The 18,182-nt window shown below is 52.1% G+C and overlaps 3 protein-coding genes across 3 annotated transcripts; 1 reads left to right on the plus strand and 2 right to left on the minus strand.

Annotated features, from left to right (window-relative positions):
- Nucleotides 1-242: 242 nt before the first annotated feature.
- LOC117588459 (protein sisterless A) lies at nucleotides 243-977 on the minus strand. Its single transcript, XM_034279747.1, has one exon. The coding sequence runs from the start codon at nucleotides 932-934 to the stop codon at nucleotides 308-310; it is 627 nt and encodes a 208-aa protein (XP_034135638.1). The 5' UTR covers nucleotides 935-977; the 3' UTR covers nucleotides 243-307.
- Nucleotides 978-4,575: 3,598 nt separating this feature from the next.
- On the plus strand, nucleotides 4,576-16,959 carry LOC117588443 (CAD protein). The gene is made up of 7 exons (XM_034279726.1): nucleotides 4,576-4,854; nucleotides 5,830-9,845; nucleotides 9,915-10,019; nucleotides 14,016-14,155; nucleotides 14,242-16,120; nucleotides 16,187-16,570; nucleotides 16,638-16,959. The coding sequence occupies exons 2-7, from the start codon at nucleotides 5,844-5,846 to the stop codon at nucleotides 16,845-16,847; spliced, it is 6,720 nt and encodes a 2,239-aa protein (XP_034135617.1). The 5' UTR covers nucleotides 4,576-4,854; nucleotides 5,830-5,843; the 3' UTR covers nucleotides 16,848-16,959.
- LOC117588445 lies at nucleotides 10,201-13,626 on the minus strand. Its single transcript, XM_034279728.1, has 2 exons — nucleotides 12,817-13,626; nucleotides 10,201-12,760 (listed from the first exon to the last, which is right to left on the minus strand). Exons 1-2 carry the CDS (start codon nucleotides 13,401-13,403, stop codon nucleotides 10,258-10,260), a joined length of 3,090 nt encoding a protein of 1,029 aa, XP_034135619.1. The 5' UTR covers nucleotides 13,404-13,626; the 3' UTR covers nucleotides 10,201-10,257.
- Nucleotides 16,960-18,182: the final 1,223 nt, after the last annotated feature.

Here is an 18,182-nt window from a genome sequence, read left to right on the forward strand (position 1 = left end):
TCTCTGAGTACTAGGCGCTCATCAGGACGTACGGACGGACAGGCAGACATGGCTCAATCGACTCGGCTATTGATGCTGATCAAGAATATATATACTCCATGGGGTCGGAAATAAATACAATATACCCTATTTACTCTTCGAGTACCGGGTATAAAAAACCAAATCAAATTTCGTTTCTGTTAACATTTTTATTTACAATATTTGTAATTGGTTTTAAATACTAATAATATTTATGCTATCAATCGAAAAATTAACAAGTTGCAAAAAAAAATGTGTCTTAAGGTAGAGAGTGAAGGGAATCAGGAAATCACTGGTCCATGGCCGTTGTCGTGGAGCGATCTATACCGAAATTCCTGCGCATACGTTCCAGGGCGCCCACGTTGAAGCCACGCGCCAGCAGCTGCGCCTCCGCCTGGGCAATCACCTCCCGCATGTGGTCCAGCACGCCGACGCTCTCCGTCAGCTGGCTGCTGACGAACTTGTGCCGGAAGCGCAGTTTGGCCTTCTTGATTTTGTTGTTGTAGCGCGACTTGCGGCAGGACTCGGCTCTCTGACGCTGCGTGTCGTGACGACTGCTGGGCATTGTGGGTGCGGGTGTCGGCGTGGTTGCGGCTGCCGGTGCGGGCGAGGGTGTTGCCACTGGCCTGGTTGCCTCTGTCGGGAATGCTGTCTCCGACTTGGGCTGCGCCCGTCGCTCCACCACAATGGGATTCGCGAGCAGCATCTGGTCCACATATCGTTGCTCCTCGTCGGCGTAGTGAGTCTTTAGCTGCTGCAGTTCCAGAGCCACCAGCTCGTCAATATGCTCGGGCTGTTGTTGCGTGGCCGCCGCTCTGCCGGGCTGCGGATGATGAAGGCCAGGGCTGCTGACTAGGAGGGGCCTTGGGATGGCCTGGGCGTAGAATTTATGCAAATAGAGTTGGCTCTGTTCCATGGCTTTGGGTGTGTCTCTCGTGTGTCGTGTGCTCTCGTCGAGATGTGCAAGGCTTGTGCTGCCCCTCAGTCGGTCACGCCTCGCTTTTATAGAAACCAGGTAGCTGGGGTGGCCACGGCCACAACGCTGCAGGTCTGTTCATGAATGGCCGCCACCCCGCCTGGGCGACTCAAACTTTTATGATCTTGTTTTTCTTGGGGTGTGCCGCCTACCTGGTATCCAGCGATGGGTTCGCCACCGTCGATGTAAACAAAGGGATCAGCGTTAGGGATTGCGGCGACGCCTCAACCGAGGGCTGCAAATAAAGGAACTTCAGCGAATCCTTACGTTCTGGCAGGTATCCATTTTATGTTCGTACTTGTAGACATACATATTTACATATGTAACAGCAAAACAACAGCAGCTGCAGAACAGCAGAGCAACAGTATAATCAGGCACACGTTAACAGCAGGAAAGCAGCGACAGCGAAGCAGAGCAGCAGAATTGGAGAAGATTAACGGGGACAACTGCCATTAAGCCTAACATTTTAAGTAGCAGCAGAGCAACAGAAAAAACAGTCACACGTTAACAGCAAGTCAACAGCAGGTACGCAGCAACAGCGAAGCAGAGCAGCAGAAGAGAGATTAACGGGAACAACAGCCAGCCGGAATATCAGCAGTATACAAACACACATATGTACATACATATGTACTTATGTATGCATCGTGTGCAGCCATAGATAGCTGTAAATTGCTGAAATGTGCATAACGGACAAGCCGCTCATAATAGGGTCCAAAGGTCAACTGCCAACACTTGCAGAAACTTCGACTCCGACGGGATAATCCGACCGTTCAGCGATAAGAGCCTATCGATAAGGCTGCCTACCTGTAATTGGCAACCTCTGGCCCCTCGGACGTTAGGTAGCCATTATTATTTTAGAAACCAGCGGACATGCTGCGGCTTGTTGGCACAGACCACTCACTCACTGGCCGCCCGTTGTATAATTAAATTAACAGCCCTCAACGAATCCCAGCAAAAGAGGTTCGTTAACCCGGTATTGAGGTGATCGGGGATAAACCCATGATCCGAAAAACGTATTTAGAATAAGGAAATCCTTCAAGAAGCGGATTGAAAATGTTAGGTAAATCAAACTCGCAGTCATCCGATTATGGAGGCAATCAGTTCAGTTCACTAGCCGCCGCCTAACAATTGATTTTCAAACACCCAGTCTAACAGCAATTCAGTGGGTACCTCTCGGTCGAGACTCTAGCAGATATTGTAGCCATTTCGCTCGTTTTAAATCTCTTCATCACTTGGGTATTTGGGGCAAGCTGTCTGTGGCAGACGTACCCAGACTCTGTGCTGGACAATAATATTAGGATTTGAATAGAATTGTCGCACAATGTGTGTTTGCGATGGATAGGATTCTATTTCGGAAAATGAGAAAATATGCGGACAAGTATAATTAAAAAACGATTTATAATCATTTTCACACAAATCCCCAGTGGAACTTCCCAATAGAGACCAGACCCAAACACCCGGGCACAGCATCGACCCAGACGATGTCCCATGTCCATGTCCAACGAGCACTTGAAGCCTGACAATTCCCAAACTCGAAAAGAATGAAATAAAATGGTAGAATGAGGGAATGAGAGCCAGGGCTATAAATACGGCCATAAAGGCAACGTGCTCTCGTGGAGACGCCACCGCCACTGCCACTGCCACCGGTCGCATCCCCAACGCCATTGAGTTTGAATTATGTCAGCGCAGTAATAAATTGTTCCAGGCATTAAATTAAAATCTATGTACATGCAATTTCTGCGGGCGTAGCTGGTGGCCATTGGGGGGAGGAGTGTGACCAGCAGATAGGTGACCCCAATTTGGGATTTGCGTTGGATAATTTACAGCAGTGAAGACGGAGGCAGGCCGGCAGGCAAATCTCGTTTAGTTTTGGTTTCTCATCATTTTCAAAATCGTATAAATGGTACGCTTAATTTTTTGTTGTTCACATTTCCCATCTCTCTCTCTCTCTCACTCTCGCTTTTTCTGTTTGAGTGGTGTCCCTGTCTAACTGTGTGCTAATAGCTATTGGCCATCGGAGCACAACTTATGCCTCAAACAACCACAACATTCGTATACAAAAACGATGGGGAACGTTGTGCGATGCGTTCGTACGCGTCACAAATTGTGTACCAGGTACTCAATTAAATTGAACCTTATGATATTTTTCGAATATTATATTTTAAATTTTTCTATATCTTTCATCTTTCATCTCAAACAGTATGTATACTTAATGGACTCGTAAACGTTTCCCTCTGTGCTTTACATATTTATTTATGTATGTACATCCGCTTTCGATTGCAAATACAATATACCCTATTTACTCTTCCAGTAACGGGTATGATACATCCTAAATCTACAGGCGGCTGACCGATGGGCATTAGCCCGCACCTCACAATGCGTCGAGCTTGGATTTGGTCACACAGTAACGGTTCTCGTATCCGGATTTCTGCCAGATTGCTGTCGGCACCTTTGGCATATTTTCTGTGCCGTATATCTTACGGAATAAATATGATTCATATTGGTAACATTTTCTTTTGTTTTAAGTTTGTAAACAGAAGACAGCTGTTCGAATTGGTGCTGCATAACCATCGAAAGTGTCCGATAGTACCGACAGTTTAAAACTGTGCGATAGATCGATGGTCTTTTGCTGCACATTTAATTAGCCTTTGAGATCTAAAATATATAATAATAAATTATCCACTCCTGGATAGAAGCACGAAAGCATTCAGTTTATTAAGCTGTGTACCACTTTGTAAATGTATAATACAATTATTTTTAAGATTTCGCCTGATATATCGATGTATCAATGGGTTTCAGTTCTGGTTCAAATGCATTTTACAGCACTGCGAGACCAGCTGCATTGCCTATCGACAATGCTATCGCCGGCTAAATGTGTATTTTGCTCAGTATTAAAAATATAAATCCATTGTAAAGCCTGCAGCTGAGTATAAATATCAACAGGTAGAAATATCTGTATTTGAAGAAACGAATTACAGCGCCCTGAAAATGATTGTAGTCGCATTGGATAAAAAAACTTAGCTTAAAAGCTTACATTAATATAAGTTATTGTGTGTTAGCGGCTATATAACTAATTTTACCAGTGGCCTACCAGCCTACCAAGACCAATGTCATATCAAGGCATTACTCAGGGTAGGTACTATACGTTTTAATGCTATTACCTAATGGCCTCCGTTGTCCACAGCCTTCAGGCTGATGAGATTTCGTTTGTGGCATGTACAACGCTGACTCACTGCAGCACATCCTAGAAAATCTACGAGCAAAACATGAAGCAGGAGCTGCCTAAGAAACGGATGCCCCTCAGAGTAAGTCACGACCGTCCTTTTCTTCGGGACTTTGGGAACAAAAATATAAAACAAAATATAACTATAATTAGTCAAGCTTAAATCCTAAGTTTGTATGGCTTCATAAATATGAGTGTAATTTGAAATTGCATTCATCTTTGTCGAGTAAATATTGCAAGCCTTGACTTTGAAATGTCCAAAGCGCGGTTGAAGTATTTTGAGAACGCGTTAATCATTTTCTGGCCACGCGTTAGGCACTCTCTCGCAATGTCTCTCTCTCTCTCTCTCTCTCCAACCCGAGTGGAGCTCAACAAGAAGAAGAAAACAACTTAGGCGGCGAATTTGGTTGCCTTGCTGCGCCATATAGTTCCTACCCTTTGGTTAATTGATATAAATATAAGCGGCATTAAATGCCACACAAATCAAGTTTTCGTAGCGGTATAAATACAACATTGATTGGACATCAAGTGAGGCAGTACCACTAAAAAGCTTTATCACACACGTGTACACGTGCTCTCCATCTACAACTACAACTGCAGGCTGCATCGAAACTCTGTATACGAAAGAGTCGTCTGTGTGAGTGCATCTAAAAAGCCAAGGAATATACCGCAAAATTTAAAACATTTAATTCATAATGACGACATTTGTTGTATGAATTTAACATACTTAAAATACGCATTGGATTTCGCATTTTCTGTACTTTGTTAGGGTATGAACCGGTTTCAAGTTCAACTTCTTCACACGTGCGCTTCCACACACTCGCACAAGCAGTGGAATATTGTGGTAAACATCGAAGCGTTTAATTGAATTCAGTTCTTTTGTATTATGTTGGGTCGTTTTGGATTTACAAAATCTCTCCACGCATGCTTCAATTTATTTTGGTTAACTTTTGATTTAACAAAAATCTCCACGCAAGTCGTGGCAGTGTTTTTAAACTGTCTTAAGTTTTTATATTGTGATAAGGCGCTGATTGTAGAGTGAAAAGAAACACACAGTCCCACTCCGATCACCGCAAGCAACATGTTGCCGCCAGACATAGCAAAACAAACAAGTGCGACAGAGCAAGGTGCAGACGAATGTGCGTGAGAGAGTTTCTTGTGTGCATTTGCGTGTGTGTGTGATGACAATAGCACGTTTGATTTTAAGTTAAACGGTACTCTAGCTACCCTGCACTTGTCGAATAAAAGGAGTATAACTAACCGTATAAATGTATGCAAATCTGTTCTGGATCGGAATGACTAGATACTTGTAAAATAAAATATCTATTTGCTTTTTCCGAATATGCCCACAAATAAATATATATATATATACATATGTAATTCTCAAGTGCGTATATACATTTTTTGTATACCCAGTACACGAAGAGTTAAGGGGTATATTAGATGTGAGAGGTATTTATAAATTTTAAGCGAAATTCCTTTACGACTGAGTAACGGGTATACAAGTTGTCCCGCGTTTCAGCGCGTCTCACAATGCTCCTCCTCCTCGGTTTGCTGTGGAACTATGTTTAACAAATCTCTTTATCTCCCTTTATATCTTTTGTGAATGCAGGATACAGGATAAAGATGCGACAAGTGGACTGTTATCTGGTGCTGGAGGATGGCACTGTCATGCCGGGCCTGTCCTTCGGCCATGTGGCCAAAGATGAGGTCGTGGGTGGCGAAGTTGTCTTCCAGACGGGCATGGTCGGCTACACAGAGGCGCTGACAGATCGCTCGTACAGTGGACAGATTCTGGTGCTGACCTACCCGCTAATTGGTAACTATGGAGTACCCGGCGAGGAGGAGGACGAACACGGCCTGCCCAAGCACTTTGAGTGGCTCAAGGGGGCCGTCCAGGCCACTGCCCTTGTGGTGGGCGAAGTGGCCGAGTGCGCCTGGCACTGGCGCAGCTCTCAGACGCTGCCCAAGTGGCTGCATCAGCACAAGGTGCCCGGCATCAGTGGCGTGGACACACGCGCCCTCACCAAAAAGCTGCGCGAACAGGGCAGCCTTCTGGGTCGCATAGTGTACGAGGCCCCAAAAGAGGGGCCCACCAAACTGATATTCGAGGATCCCAACAGCCGTAATCTGGCCCAGGAGTGCAGTGTGCAGCAGAGGATGGTCTTCGGAGATGTCAAGAGTGGCAAGGGTCCTCGAATCGCAATCATCGACTGCGGCCTGAAGCTCAATCAGCTGCGTTGTCTGCTGCAGCGTGGCGCCTCCGTGCAGTTGCTGCCATGGAGCTCTGAGCTTAGGGACGACGAGTACGATGCCCTCTTCCTGTCCAACGGGCCCGGCAATCCGGAGAGCTGCGACTCAATTGTTCAGCAGGTGCGACGCGTCATTGAGGCCGGCACGAAGCCCATCTTTGGCATCTGCCTGGGCCACCAACTGCTGGCCAAGGCCATTGGCTGCTCCACCTACAAGATGAAGTACGGCAATCGTGGCCACAATCTGCCCTGCCTGCACCGCGCCACCGGTCGCTGTCTGATGACCTCACAGAACCATGGCTATGCAGTGGATCTGCAGGATCTGCCCGGGGACTGGGAGGAGCTCTTTGTGAATGCCAATGACGGCACCAACGAGGGCATTGTCCACCGCTCCAAGCCCTACTTCTCAGTGCAATTCCATCCGGAGCACCATGCCGGACCCTGCGACACTGAATTCCTCTTCGATGTCTTTATGGAATCGATCAGCAATCCCCAGCTGAGTGTGCCGGAGCTGATAGCGCGACGACTGCGTCCCGCCAAGCATGTGCCCGTCCAGCCAAAGCCGCGCAAAGTGCTCATCCTGGGCTCTGGCGGCCTGTCCATTGGCCAGGCGGGCGAATTCGATTACTCCGGCTCGCAGGCGATCAAAGCGATGCGCGAGTGCGGCATCCAGACGGTGCTCATCAATCCAAACATCGCCACTGTGCAGACCTCAAAGGGAATGGCAGACAAGTGCTATTTCCTACCCCTCACACCGCACTACGTGGAGGAGGTAATTAAATCGGAACGGCCCAACGGTGTGCTGCTCACCTTCGGCGGCCAGACGGCCCTCAACTGCGGCGTGGAACTGGACCGCGCTGGCGTCTTTGCCAAGTACAATGTTCGCATTCTGGGCACGCCCATTCAGTCGATCATCGAAACGGAGGATCGCAAGCTTTTCGCACAGCGTGTCAACGATATTGGGGAGCAGGTGGCGCCATCGGAGGCCGTATATTCGGTGGCCGAAGCCCTGGAGGCGGCCGGACGTCTCGGCTATCCGGTGATGGCCAGAGCCGCCTTCTCGCTGGGCGGCCTGGGCTCTGGCTTCGCTAACAACGAACAGGAGCTGGAAAGCCTGGCCCAACAGGCGCTGGCCCACTCCAGCCAGCTGATTGTGGACAAGTCACTGAAAGGCTGGAAGGAGGTCGAGTACGAGGTGGTACGCGATGCCTTCGACAACTGCATCACCGTCTGCAACATGGAGAACTTTGATCCGCTGGGCATTCACACCGGCGAGAGCATTGTGGTGGCGCCCTCGCAGACCCTCTCGGATCGGGAGTATCAAATGCTGCGCAACACCGCCCTGAAGGTCATCCGGCATCTGGGCGTTGTGGGGGAGTGCAACATCCAGTATGCGCTGTGCCCCCACTCGGAGCAGTTCTACATCATTGAGGTGAACGCGCGACTGTCGCGCAGCTCGGCGCTGGCCAGCAAAGCCACCGGCTATCCCCTGGCCTATGTGGCCGCCAAGCTGGCCTTGGGGCTGCCCCTGACGGAGATCAAGAACTCGGTCACGGGCAATACGACGGCCTGCTTTGAGCCCTCCCTCGACTACTGTGTGGTGAAGATACCGCGCTGGGATCTGGCCAAATTCACGCGCGTCAGCAAGCACATCGGCAGCTCCATGAAGAGCGTGGGCGAGGTGATGTCCATTGGACGCAGCTTCGAGGAGGCCTTCCAGAAGGCTCTGCGCATGGTTGACAGCGATGTGCTGGGCTTCGATGCGGACGTTGTGGTCGTGGATGAGCAGCAGCTCGCAGATCAGTTGTCGGAGCCCACAGACAAGCGGCCCTTCTTCTTGGCCGCTGCCCTGGCCAGGGGCATGGACATCCAGGAGTTGCATCAACTGACCAACATCGATCAGTGGTTCCTGCACAAACTGGAACGAATTATATTGTACTACCACCATCTCAAGCGTCTCAATGCCACACCCAGGCAGCTGGGCATCGAGCAGCTGCTGAAGGCCAAGCGTCTGGGCTTCTCCGACAAGCAGGTGGCGAAGGCAACCAAAAGCACAGAGCTAGTGGTGCGCCAGCAGCGTCACGAGCTGGGCATTCGTCCGTTTGTGAAGCAGATCGACACCGTGGCCGGCGAGTGGCCAGCGAGCACAAATTATCTGTACACGACCTATCACGGCATCGAGCATGACGTGGAGTTCCCCGGCGGACACATCATTGTCGTGGGCTCGGGCGTCTATCGCATTGGCTCCTCTGTGGAGTTTGACTGGTGTGCCGTCGGCTGCCTGCGGGAGCTGCGCAAGCTGCAGAAGCCCACCATAATGATCAACTACAATCCGGAGACAGTCTCCACCGACTACGACATGTGCGACCGGCTGTACTTCGAGGAGATTAGCTTTGAGGTGGTGATGGACATCTACGAACTGGAATCCTCGGAGGGCATCATCCTCTCGATGGGCGGCCAGCTGCCCAATAACATTGCCATGGATCTGCACAGGCAGCAGGCCAAGGTTCTGGGCACTTCCCCGGACTCCATTGACTGTGCCGAGAATCGTTTCAAGTTCTCTCGCATGCTCGATCGAAAGGGCATCCTGCAGCCGCGCTGGAAGGAGCTGACCAACCTCAAGTCGGCCATCGAGTTCTGCGAGGAGGTGGGCTATCCCTGCCTGGTGCGGCCATCGTATGTCCTGTCCGGCGCTGCCATGAATGTGGCCTACTCCAATCAGGATCTGGAGACATATCTGAACGCCGCCTCGGAGGTGAGTCGCGAGCATCCGGTGGTCATATCCAAGTTTCTCACCGAGGCCAAGGAGATCGACGTTGATGCTGTGGCCGCCGATGGTCAGATCCTCTGCATGGCCGTCTCGGAGCATGTGGAGAATGCGGGCGTGCACTCAGGCGATGCCACGCTGGTCACGCCGCCGCAAGATCTTAACGCGGAGACACTGGAGGCCATCAAGCGCATCACCTGCGCCCTGGCCAGTCTGCTGGATGTCACCGGACCCTTCAACATGCAACTCATTGCCAAGAACAACGAACTAAAGGTCATCGAGTGCAATGTGCGCGTCTCGCGCTCATTCCCCTTCGTCTCGAAGACGCTCGATCATGACTTTGTCGCCACGGCCACCAGAGCCATTGTCGGCATGGAGGTGGAGCCCATCGATGTGCTTCATGGTGTGGGCAAGGTCGGCGTGAAGGTGCCGCAATTCAGCTTCTCCCGCCTGGCGGGTGCCGATGTCCAGCTGGGCGTGGAGATGGCCTCCACTGGCGAGGTGGCCGGCTTTGGCGACAATCGCTACGAGGCCTACCTCAAGGCCATGATGTCCACTGGCTTTCAGATACCCAAGAATGCCGTGCTCCTCTCCGTTGGTAGCTTCAAGGTAAGCATTTCCTTCTATGTTGCAATTTCCATCTTTATGTATCGAATTTTTCTTTGGTTTGCTGCGCAGCACAAAATGGAACTGCTTCCATCCATACGAGATCTGGCCAAGATGGGCTACAAGCTGTACGCCTCGATGGGCACTGGCGACTTCTATGCGGAACATGGCGTTGATGTGAGTGCTAAAATGATAATTTCACTAGCTAAGAGGTTGGGTGTGGGCTCAGAGAACTTTCCGCGAAAGATTTAAGGAAGCAATCAGCAGCTATGAATCGAAAGATCGGGCTAGAGTTTGATTTATTTTGCTTTGAAATACGCAAGAAAGAGACCTGCAGACTTGAAGTATTACCCTCTAATATTATCTCCAGGTACTCGGAGTCTCGGCTCTTAGCTTTGAGTGGCGATGAATGAATTCAGTTGAAGGCTTCCCTGATCTTTTGCGTGTTGCGCTTGAGAATGTCGCGCAGCTCGTCGCGCCTGGTCTCCGACGGGGCCAGCGTCTGTAGCACCTGTTCCGTCTTGTTGTTGAGGGTCTGTAGTCTGTCTGGATCCACGTTGAGACGCTGCAGCAGAGTGTTGAGTGAAAGGATGCTCTCCGTGGCACGGGAGACTGTCTGAGCGGGCTCTTCTATCAGCTCGGGCTTGGGCTGTGTGTTTCCCTTCAGAATGCCAGGGGCCGTGAGGTGAGGCAGAGGCAGAACCTGCCTGGACATGGCATCGGGTGAATGTATCTGCACGACATGCTCCATGAATTTGAGGGACTTGCGACGCTGCTTGGGAGTCACCGACGAACGATGTTCCGAGCCCGAGAAGCTGCGTCGTGGCAGGGCAGGCGGCGTCTCCGCACCGTCCACGGACATCCGCTCAATGCCTGCAGACGCCTGCAGCAGCTCCTCCACATAGTGCTGGGCATTCTGAGAGCAGCCGAGCTGCTGGTAGAGGCGGCACAGCCGCTGTGCCTGCTCCAAGTAGAGCTCCGCGTGCAGCCGATTGCCAAATTGTGTGGCCTTGGCCAGCATCGCCAGCAGATGATCGATCAGCAGCTCCAACAGATTGGTGCGCCGCAGTATCTCCAGGCCGTTGTTCAGCTGCGGCCCCGCCTGCGCCGCGGACTGCGACTGTGGAGTTTCCTGCACGCTGCAGGAGCGCGACAGCAGCAGCTGCATGGACATGTCCATCATCGAGGAGTCCAGCGAGGAACGCCGCTGATCGGCCAACTGTAGCTGCTGGTGGGAGGCCTGCAGCACTTGGGTCTTGCGACGCAGCTTGCCCCGTGAGCGCTCCTGATGCTGCGGCATGCCCAGCAGCCCACGGGCATCGGTCACCTCTGGTCGTTCCTGCTGCTGCTGCTGCTCCTCATCCACCTGTTGCTGCTGCTGTTGCTGGATTGGGTTGGAAGTGTTGCGGTAGAATCTACCCCAGCTGTGCAGCTGCAGGTAGTCCTGGCAGAAGAAGTTATCCAGCAGCCGCTTGTAGTCCAGCTTGGGATAGAAGTCGGGCGCATGCTCGAGATTGCGCAGTGCCTGCACGAGATGGAGGAGCGGCTGCTCGGCAATGCCGGCCATAATGGAGCGCAGCTCCATGAGGGCATCCTCTGGGACATGCTCGAACAGATTCCGCCGCTCGACGAAGTAATCGCTGAGATGCTTACGGGCGAGGCAGTCGTCAAAGGAGCGAACAAAGCGCAGCAGCCGCTCGCCGAGAAACTCCTCGGGCCAGTCGTTGCTGTGCCGCTCGCACTGCCAGAAGAGATGAGCGCGCAGCTGCTCCACCAGACTGCCCATCGCCTGGCACTTGTCGCTCACAAAGGTGCGCACCAGCACCTTCATCAGCAGGAACACCTTCAGCTGCATGGACGTCAGCTGGCGCTCCAGAAACTGCTCCGCCTGCGGGAAGACAATGCGCCACTCGAGCGCCCGAAATGGATTCCGCGAATGCTTCGGCGCATAGCCCACTGGCACCACATGGAAGCCAAAAGAGCGTATGCGATTCCTCATCTGCTCCGTGGGCCACTGGAACTTCTCGTCTGTGTGCAGATTGGTGAGCCGCGGACGTGCCCGCAGATTGAACTCGAAGGCGCAATCGGGCCAGGCGTTGTGCACTTGAATGGCCGGCACCAGCTCCTCCCTGTCCGTGTAGACGCTGCAGCCCCGATAGCTGGCAGTCGCCAGCAACGAGGCGGAGATGTTCAGCTCGCTGGCCAGATGCTGGCGCAGCAGATCCCCAAAGTACTTCATAAACTGCTCGGAGCTTAGGTAACTCTGATGAAGCAGTGCCTGTCGTCGCTGCTGTTCCACGCGATACTGGCGCAGCACCTGGACTGTCTCGTAGGCGGAACGTGGTGCCTCCTGTTCGACTTCCTCCTCCTCCTCCCCATTGCTGGACTCCTCCTCGTTGTCATCCTCATCATCGGACTGCTCCAGCCAGGCGGGCAGGCAGCTGGACAGTTGGCAAACGCAACCCTCCGGCAGGATGTTTCGCTCCAGCGGCGATGCATTGCACATTCTCAGTTCCTCCATGGATCGGAGAGTGTTGAGGCGCTCCAGGTAGACATGATCGTAGTCACCCTCCCGCCAGCTGCCCGAACTGTAGCCAGAGGTGGATCCACCACCGTCCGTGTAGATGCCCGCATCACCCTCATCCCCGCTGCTGGCGGCAATGCCACGCCCAATCGGACTGGCTGGCTGTCCCTGCTCCCGGAGCTTCAGGCGCACGTAGCCCATCCAGCGGGACTGCTCCATGAGCTGCACATATTCCGAGCGGCAGGGCGTGGATGTGTAATAGTCAGACTCGAGCAACACCTTGCAGAGTGTGGCTATCGAGTCGTAGTTGGCATCATTCGGCCGTGATATATCCACGTTCTCGAACACCACATATGTCAGAGGCTTCTGCAGAGGCTGCGACTTCTTGGCAGCTCTAAAAAGACAGATGGAGATCAGTTGGAGTCCAGCAGAAGGAACTTTGTCACCTACATGGGCTTAAAGTGCAGATGCTTGGCCACAGTCACATCTATGGCGCTCGCCTGCAGCAGACTGTGCTCGGTGAGGGACTGGCCACAGGCCAAACGTCGCTGTGTTTGCAGCTCGACATCCATGGCTGCCATTTCGGCATCAAAGTGCGCAAAGAACTGCAGACCCAGCAGCAGCTGATTGAGCAGGAACGTGTGCAGCTCCTTGTCCAGCTGTTGGAGTGTCTTCTGCTCGATGGTGCGCTGCAGCTCCTCCCGCTGGTGCTCCAATGTGCGGGCATACAGTGCGCTGACACACTCCGTGGCGCTGCTGCCATTGCTGCCGCCCAGCAGTCGCAGCTGCAGTGCCAAATCCTGATTCTGTTTGCCGCTCACCCGCCGACGCTGTATCGATCCCGATGAGCCACCGCCTGAGCCTCGCTTAGCCTGCCGCTTGCGTGCATTTCGCTTTTGCAGTTTCTGCAGCTGACGCATGCGCTTCTCCTCCTGTTGACGTCGCCGCTGGACGCGTGGCTGTGAGGCAATAGCCGCCTGCAGTGGATTCGGCGTGGAGCCGTCGTATTCCAATGGCCTTGAGCAGGAGCAACCCATGACTGGCTGGCTGGCTGGCTGGCTGATTGTCTCTGGATCTCTTTGCTGACAGACACAGCTCCAGTGCGGTGTTCGATGTTCCCATTCCCTTGCACTGATAAGATCGCGCCACCAATCAACAATCAAACAATTGCAATCATCAGCCCAGAGCAGAGATAAGTGACTGATTCTTACACGACGCTACACTTCCGGCTGCTCGTCTCCTATCTGTATTTTCACTCTGTATTTCCACACTGGTACCAATACCTTGCCAGCACACTTTGTGGCACAATAACCAAAGAACAACCTAACACTAAGAAGCAAAAGTTTCAGCATGGCTCTCTTCAGCATTCAACTTGCCAATAAATAACTAAAATAACAACAAATAATTGTCAAAATAGTTAAAAGTAAAACGATAAACGCTGCATTCGACCCACTGTGCCATTGTAACGTAGCTCTAATAACTGTTCTTGTCTGAGGTGTGGGGGATCGCCATGTACCGCAAATAGCGATATCTTGGTGTGGCCAGAGCAAATAATTGATTGCACTTACGCGCTCTTGGCCTTGAAAAACGCTCTCTCTCTCTCTCTCTCTGTCTCTGTGTCTAATGCATTCTCGCGACTCTCTCTACAGGTGGAATCCGTACAGTGGACATTCGATAAGACAACACCGGACGACATCAATGGAGAGCTGCGACATTTGGCCGAATTTCTGGCCAACAAACAATTTGATTTGGTCATCAATTTGCCCATGAGTGGCGGTGGAGTCAGAAGGTGAGTGCAGAAAATACTGCAAGGACCATTAATTCAACCATAATCAACATAAAATCAACCATTAATTTCCCATAACTATCGTTTAGGGTATCGTCCTTCATGACGCATGGCTATCGCACACGCCGCCTGGCCGTGGACTACTCCATACCATTGGTCACGGATGTCAAGTGCACCAAATTGCTGGTGGAATCGATGCGTTTGATGGGTGGCCAGCCGGCAATGAAGACGCACACGGATTGCATGACCTCACGGCGGATTGTCAAGCTGCCGGGCTTCATTGATGTCCATGTGCATCTGCGGGAGCCGGGTGCCACGCACAAGGAGGACTTTGCCAGCGGCACAGCCGCCGCCTTGGCTGGCGGTGTGACCCTCGTCTGTGCCATGCCCAACACCAATCCCTCGATCGTGGACAAGGAGACATTTGCGCAGTTCCAGGAGCTGGCACGGCTTGGTGCCCGCTGTGACTATGCCCTGTATTTGGGCGCCTCCGATGCAAACTGGGCACAGGCCCACGAGCTGGCCACACAGGCCTGTGGCCTGAAGATGTACCTCAACGACACGTACGGCACCCTGAGGCTCAGCGATATGACTTCATGGCAGCGGCACCTCTCCCACTGGCCCAAACGGGCTCCGATCGTTTGCCATGCGGAGAAGCAGAGCATGGCGGCTGTGGTGCTGCTGGCACACCTGCTGGATCGCCATGTGCACATTTGCCATGTGGCCAGGCGGGAGGAGATTCAGCTGATTCGGGCCGCCAAGGAGAAGGGCATCAAGGTGACGTGCGAGGTGTGTCCGCATCACTTGTTCCTCAGCACCAAGGATGTGGACCGTCTGGGCATGGGAATGTCAGAGGTGCGTCCGCTCCTGTGCTCGCCCGAAGACCAGGAGGCGCTGTGGGAGCACATGGAGTACATCGATGTGTTTGCCACCGATCATGCGCCGCACACGCTCGAGGAGAAGCGATCGGAGCGTCCGCCGCCCGGCTTTCCCGGCCTGGAGACCATTCTGCCATTGCTCCTGCAGGCGGTGCACGAGGGTCGGCTCACCATGGAGGACATCAAACGGAAGCTGCACCGCAATCCGCGCAACATCTTTAATCTGCCCGAGCAGCCGCACACCTATGTGGAGGTCGATCTGGACGAGGAGTGGACCATCACGGGCAGCGAACTGAAGACCAAGGCCGGCTGGACGCCCTTCGAGGGCACCAAGGTAACGGGCCGTGTCCATCGTGTCGTGCTGCGCGGCGAGGTGGCCTTCATCGATGGCCAGGTTCTGGTTCAGCCTGGCTTCGGGCAGAATGTGCGCACCAAGCAAGGCGCCCAGCAGCTGCTGTCCGAGGCCACACAAGAGTTGCCCAGCGACAGGGACGCCAATGACACCTTCGCCCGCCTCTTGACTGTCGAGGGAGCAGCCAAGGTGCACTTTGTGGACGATGCCAACAATTCAAACAACTTCCTGAGACCAATCTCCCCGTCGCCACGCCACCGCCTGGACTCCTCCAGCAACACCACACTGCGGGACTATCTGCAAAGGACCGCCATGTCAGCGTCAGGATCGGGATCAGCGGCGACGGCGGCGGCGAGCAATCAGTACGCTCAGACCAGTAGCAATCCGGTGGCCCATTCGCTGGTGTCCAAGCACATTCTAGCCGTGGACATGTTCAGCAAGGATCATCTGAATGACATCTTCAATCTGGCGCAGCTGCTCAAGTCGCGGGTGAGCAAGGACCGGCCGGTGGACGATCTGCTGCGCGGCAAGATTATGGCCAGCGTCTTTTACGAGGTGAGCACACGGACACAGTGCAGTTTCGCTGCCGCCATGCTACGACTGGGCGGCCGAGTGATCAGCATGGATCAGCTCACATCGTCCGTGAAGAAGGGCGAGTCCCTGGAGGATAGCATCAAAGTGATGGCCAGCTATTCAGATGTTCTGGTGCTGCGCCATCCCCTGCCCGGTGCTGTGGCTGTAAGTATACAAAATGCATTCCGAGTCCTTTACCTTACTAGTCCTTACTGTCTGCTGCCCTTTCAGCGTGCCGCCTTGTACTCTCGCAAGCCGGTGATCAATGCTGGCGATGGCGTTGGCGAGCATCCCACGCAGGCGCTGCTGGATATTTTCACCATTCGCGAGGAGATCGGCACCGTCAATGGACTCACCATCACCATGTGTGGCGATCTGAAGAATGGCCGCACTGTCCACTCCTTGGCCCGTCTCCTCACCCTCTACAATGTGACGCTGCAGTATGTGGCGCCCAACACTCTCCAGATGCCAGAAGAGGTATCCAAATTTGTCAATGAGCGCGGCGTTAAGCAGCTCTACTGCAACAGCCTCGAGACGGTGCTCGCCGACACTGATGTCCTCTATATGACGCGCATACAACGCGAGCGCTTCGACAGCGAGGAGGAGTATCAAAAGGTAAGCCAGCACCCAGAATAGTCCATTTATTTACTGATCTAATTGAATGCTTCTTTTGTGCTTGCAGTGCCATGGTCACTTTATTGTCACGCCTAAGCTGATGACGCTGGCCAAAAAGCGTATGATTGTGCTGCATCCGCTGCCACGTCTGGACGAGATCAGTCGCGACTTTGATACGGATCCGCGTGCTGCCTACTTCCGACAGGCCGAATACGGCATGTACATTCGCATGGCTCTGCTGGCCATGGTCGTCGGGTGCCGCAACACAGCGCTCTAAGGGAGAGCACTCGTTCCCCTGCAACGTTATTTTGTTTACAATATTTTGCTAGAATTATGCCACACATTTCTTTGTGATAGTTATTAAAGACATCCTTCAATTGATTACAACATTCAACAGATTTCAGTTGGCAGCTTTCAGTGCCAGTCCAACTTTGGCTGCCTTGCAATATTCAAAACAAAACAATTTAACCATAAAACACACGCAGGGGAAACTTGTTCCTTTATTTTACATTTAAATTTAAATTTATGAGTAATTATAATTTAGTTTTGCATTTCAATTGTCAGCCGATGAGGGCCCAAGGATATCCGAATCACCAGCATCGGTAAACGACATGGAGCTCACACGAAATGATTTGCCACAGGCGATGCCCAACTCTTTGTTGGTCCCAGCATAATACTGGATCTCGACCATGGCAATTGCGGCGCTTTGTACCAGCTTAATGCGCATTGCTGTGGATATATTGCTGGCGATGATGACCAGCTTGGCCCTCCCACGATGCAAAGTCCTCAGCGTCTGCCTAAAGCCCAGAAAACACTCTCCCGACTTAACCACAGCTGCGATATTTTCATTTGTGCCCTCCATTTCACTTGTTGTGGGCTCACGTCTACGCATGCGTATTGTGCTGTGTTCGGTGTTTGTGCTTGGACTTGCAACTGCAACAATTTCGTTCACCCTGTGGCCCTTCGTGCGTATATGGGATATGCCAAACACACCACACAATGGCAATCAGCAAAAAAAAAAACAGTTCAGTTTATGTTAAGCGTGGAAACGAAACCTGTTGAGCACACCAGCAACACGTGCAACGAAATGAAGGAAATTTCTGGGGCTGTGTCCTAACCTTCGTTACAGTGGGGCAATGCAACAGCAGCATCCCCCAATGAAATGCGTTCTGTTTACAGACTGTACAACTGCTGCCCAAAATTGTTCAGTCCCACTAAATACCGCTGCTAGAGCCTACGGATTATTATTTTATATTCCACTGATTTTCCGCATTGATATTTATGTATAAGGATAATTTCTTATAAAATCGAAACACTCTTTATACCTTCCGGTTGATGTCATGCAATACAAATTACTTTCTACTTTCTACCATTTATTATAAATAATGGCATAATACTACTTACAGAATATCCAACGCGGATGTACACCACGAGTGGCTCAGGCTCATTTTTGTACTGGACTCCGTGCCTACTATGAAATGAATTATATAAAATTTGTATACTTTTACCGGCATCCCCATAACAGAGCATATCCTTAATGCATTCAAAGGTGCGCAACAGAGCTTCCCTCCCAACGCACAGGTGCGCAACAGAGAGCACCTGCCCCTACGAT

The sequence above is a fragment of the Drosophila guanche genome, unplaced genomic scaffold, assembly GCF_900245975.1.
Source record: "Drosophila guanche unplaced genomic scaffold, DGUA_6, whole genome shotgun sequence".
NCBI classification, from domain to species: domain Eukaryota; kingdom Metazoa; phylum Arthropoda; class Insecta; order Diptera; family Drosophilidae; genus Drosophila; species Drosophila guanche.

Excerpts from the sequence above, each read along its gene's own strand:
- LOC117588445 (XM_034279728.1), bottom strand. The coding sequence starts at position 13,403 with ATGGGTTGCTCCTGCTCAAGGCCATTGGAATACGACGGCTCCACGCCG. Across the intron at positions 12,761-12,816 it reads CATCTGCACTTTAAGCCCAT|AGCTGCCAAGAAGTCGCAGC; the intron begins GTAGGTGACAAA and ends CTGTCTTTTTAG.
- LOC117588459 (XM_034279747.1), bottom strand. The coding sequence starts at position 934 with ATGGAACAGAGCCAACTCTATTTGCATAAATTCTACGCCCAGGCCATC.
- LOC117588443 (XM_034279726.1), top strand. The coding sequence starts at position 5,844 with ATGCGACAAGTGGACTGTTATCTGGTGCTGGAGGATGGCACTGTCATG. Across the intron at positions 9,846-9,914 it reads TCTCCGTTGGTAGCTTCAAG|CACAAAATGGAACTGCTTCC; the intron begins GTAAGCATTTCC and ends TTTGCTGCGCAG. Across the intron at positions 16,571-16,637 it reads GCGAGGAGGAGTATCAAAAG|TGCCATGGTCACTTTATTGT; the intron begins GTAAGCCAGCAC and ends TTGTGCTTGCAG.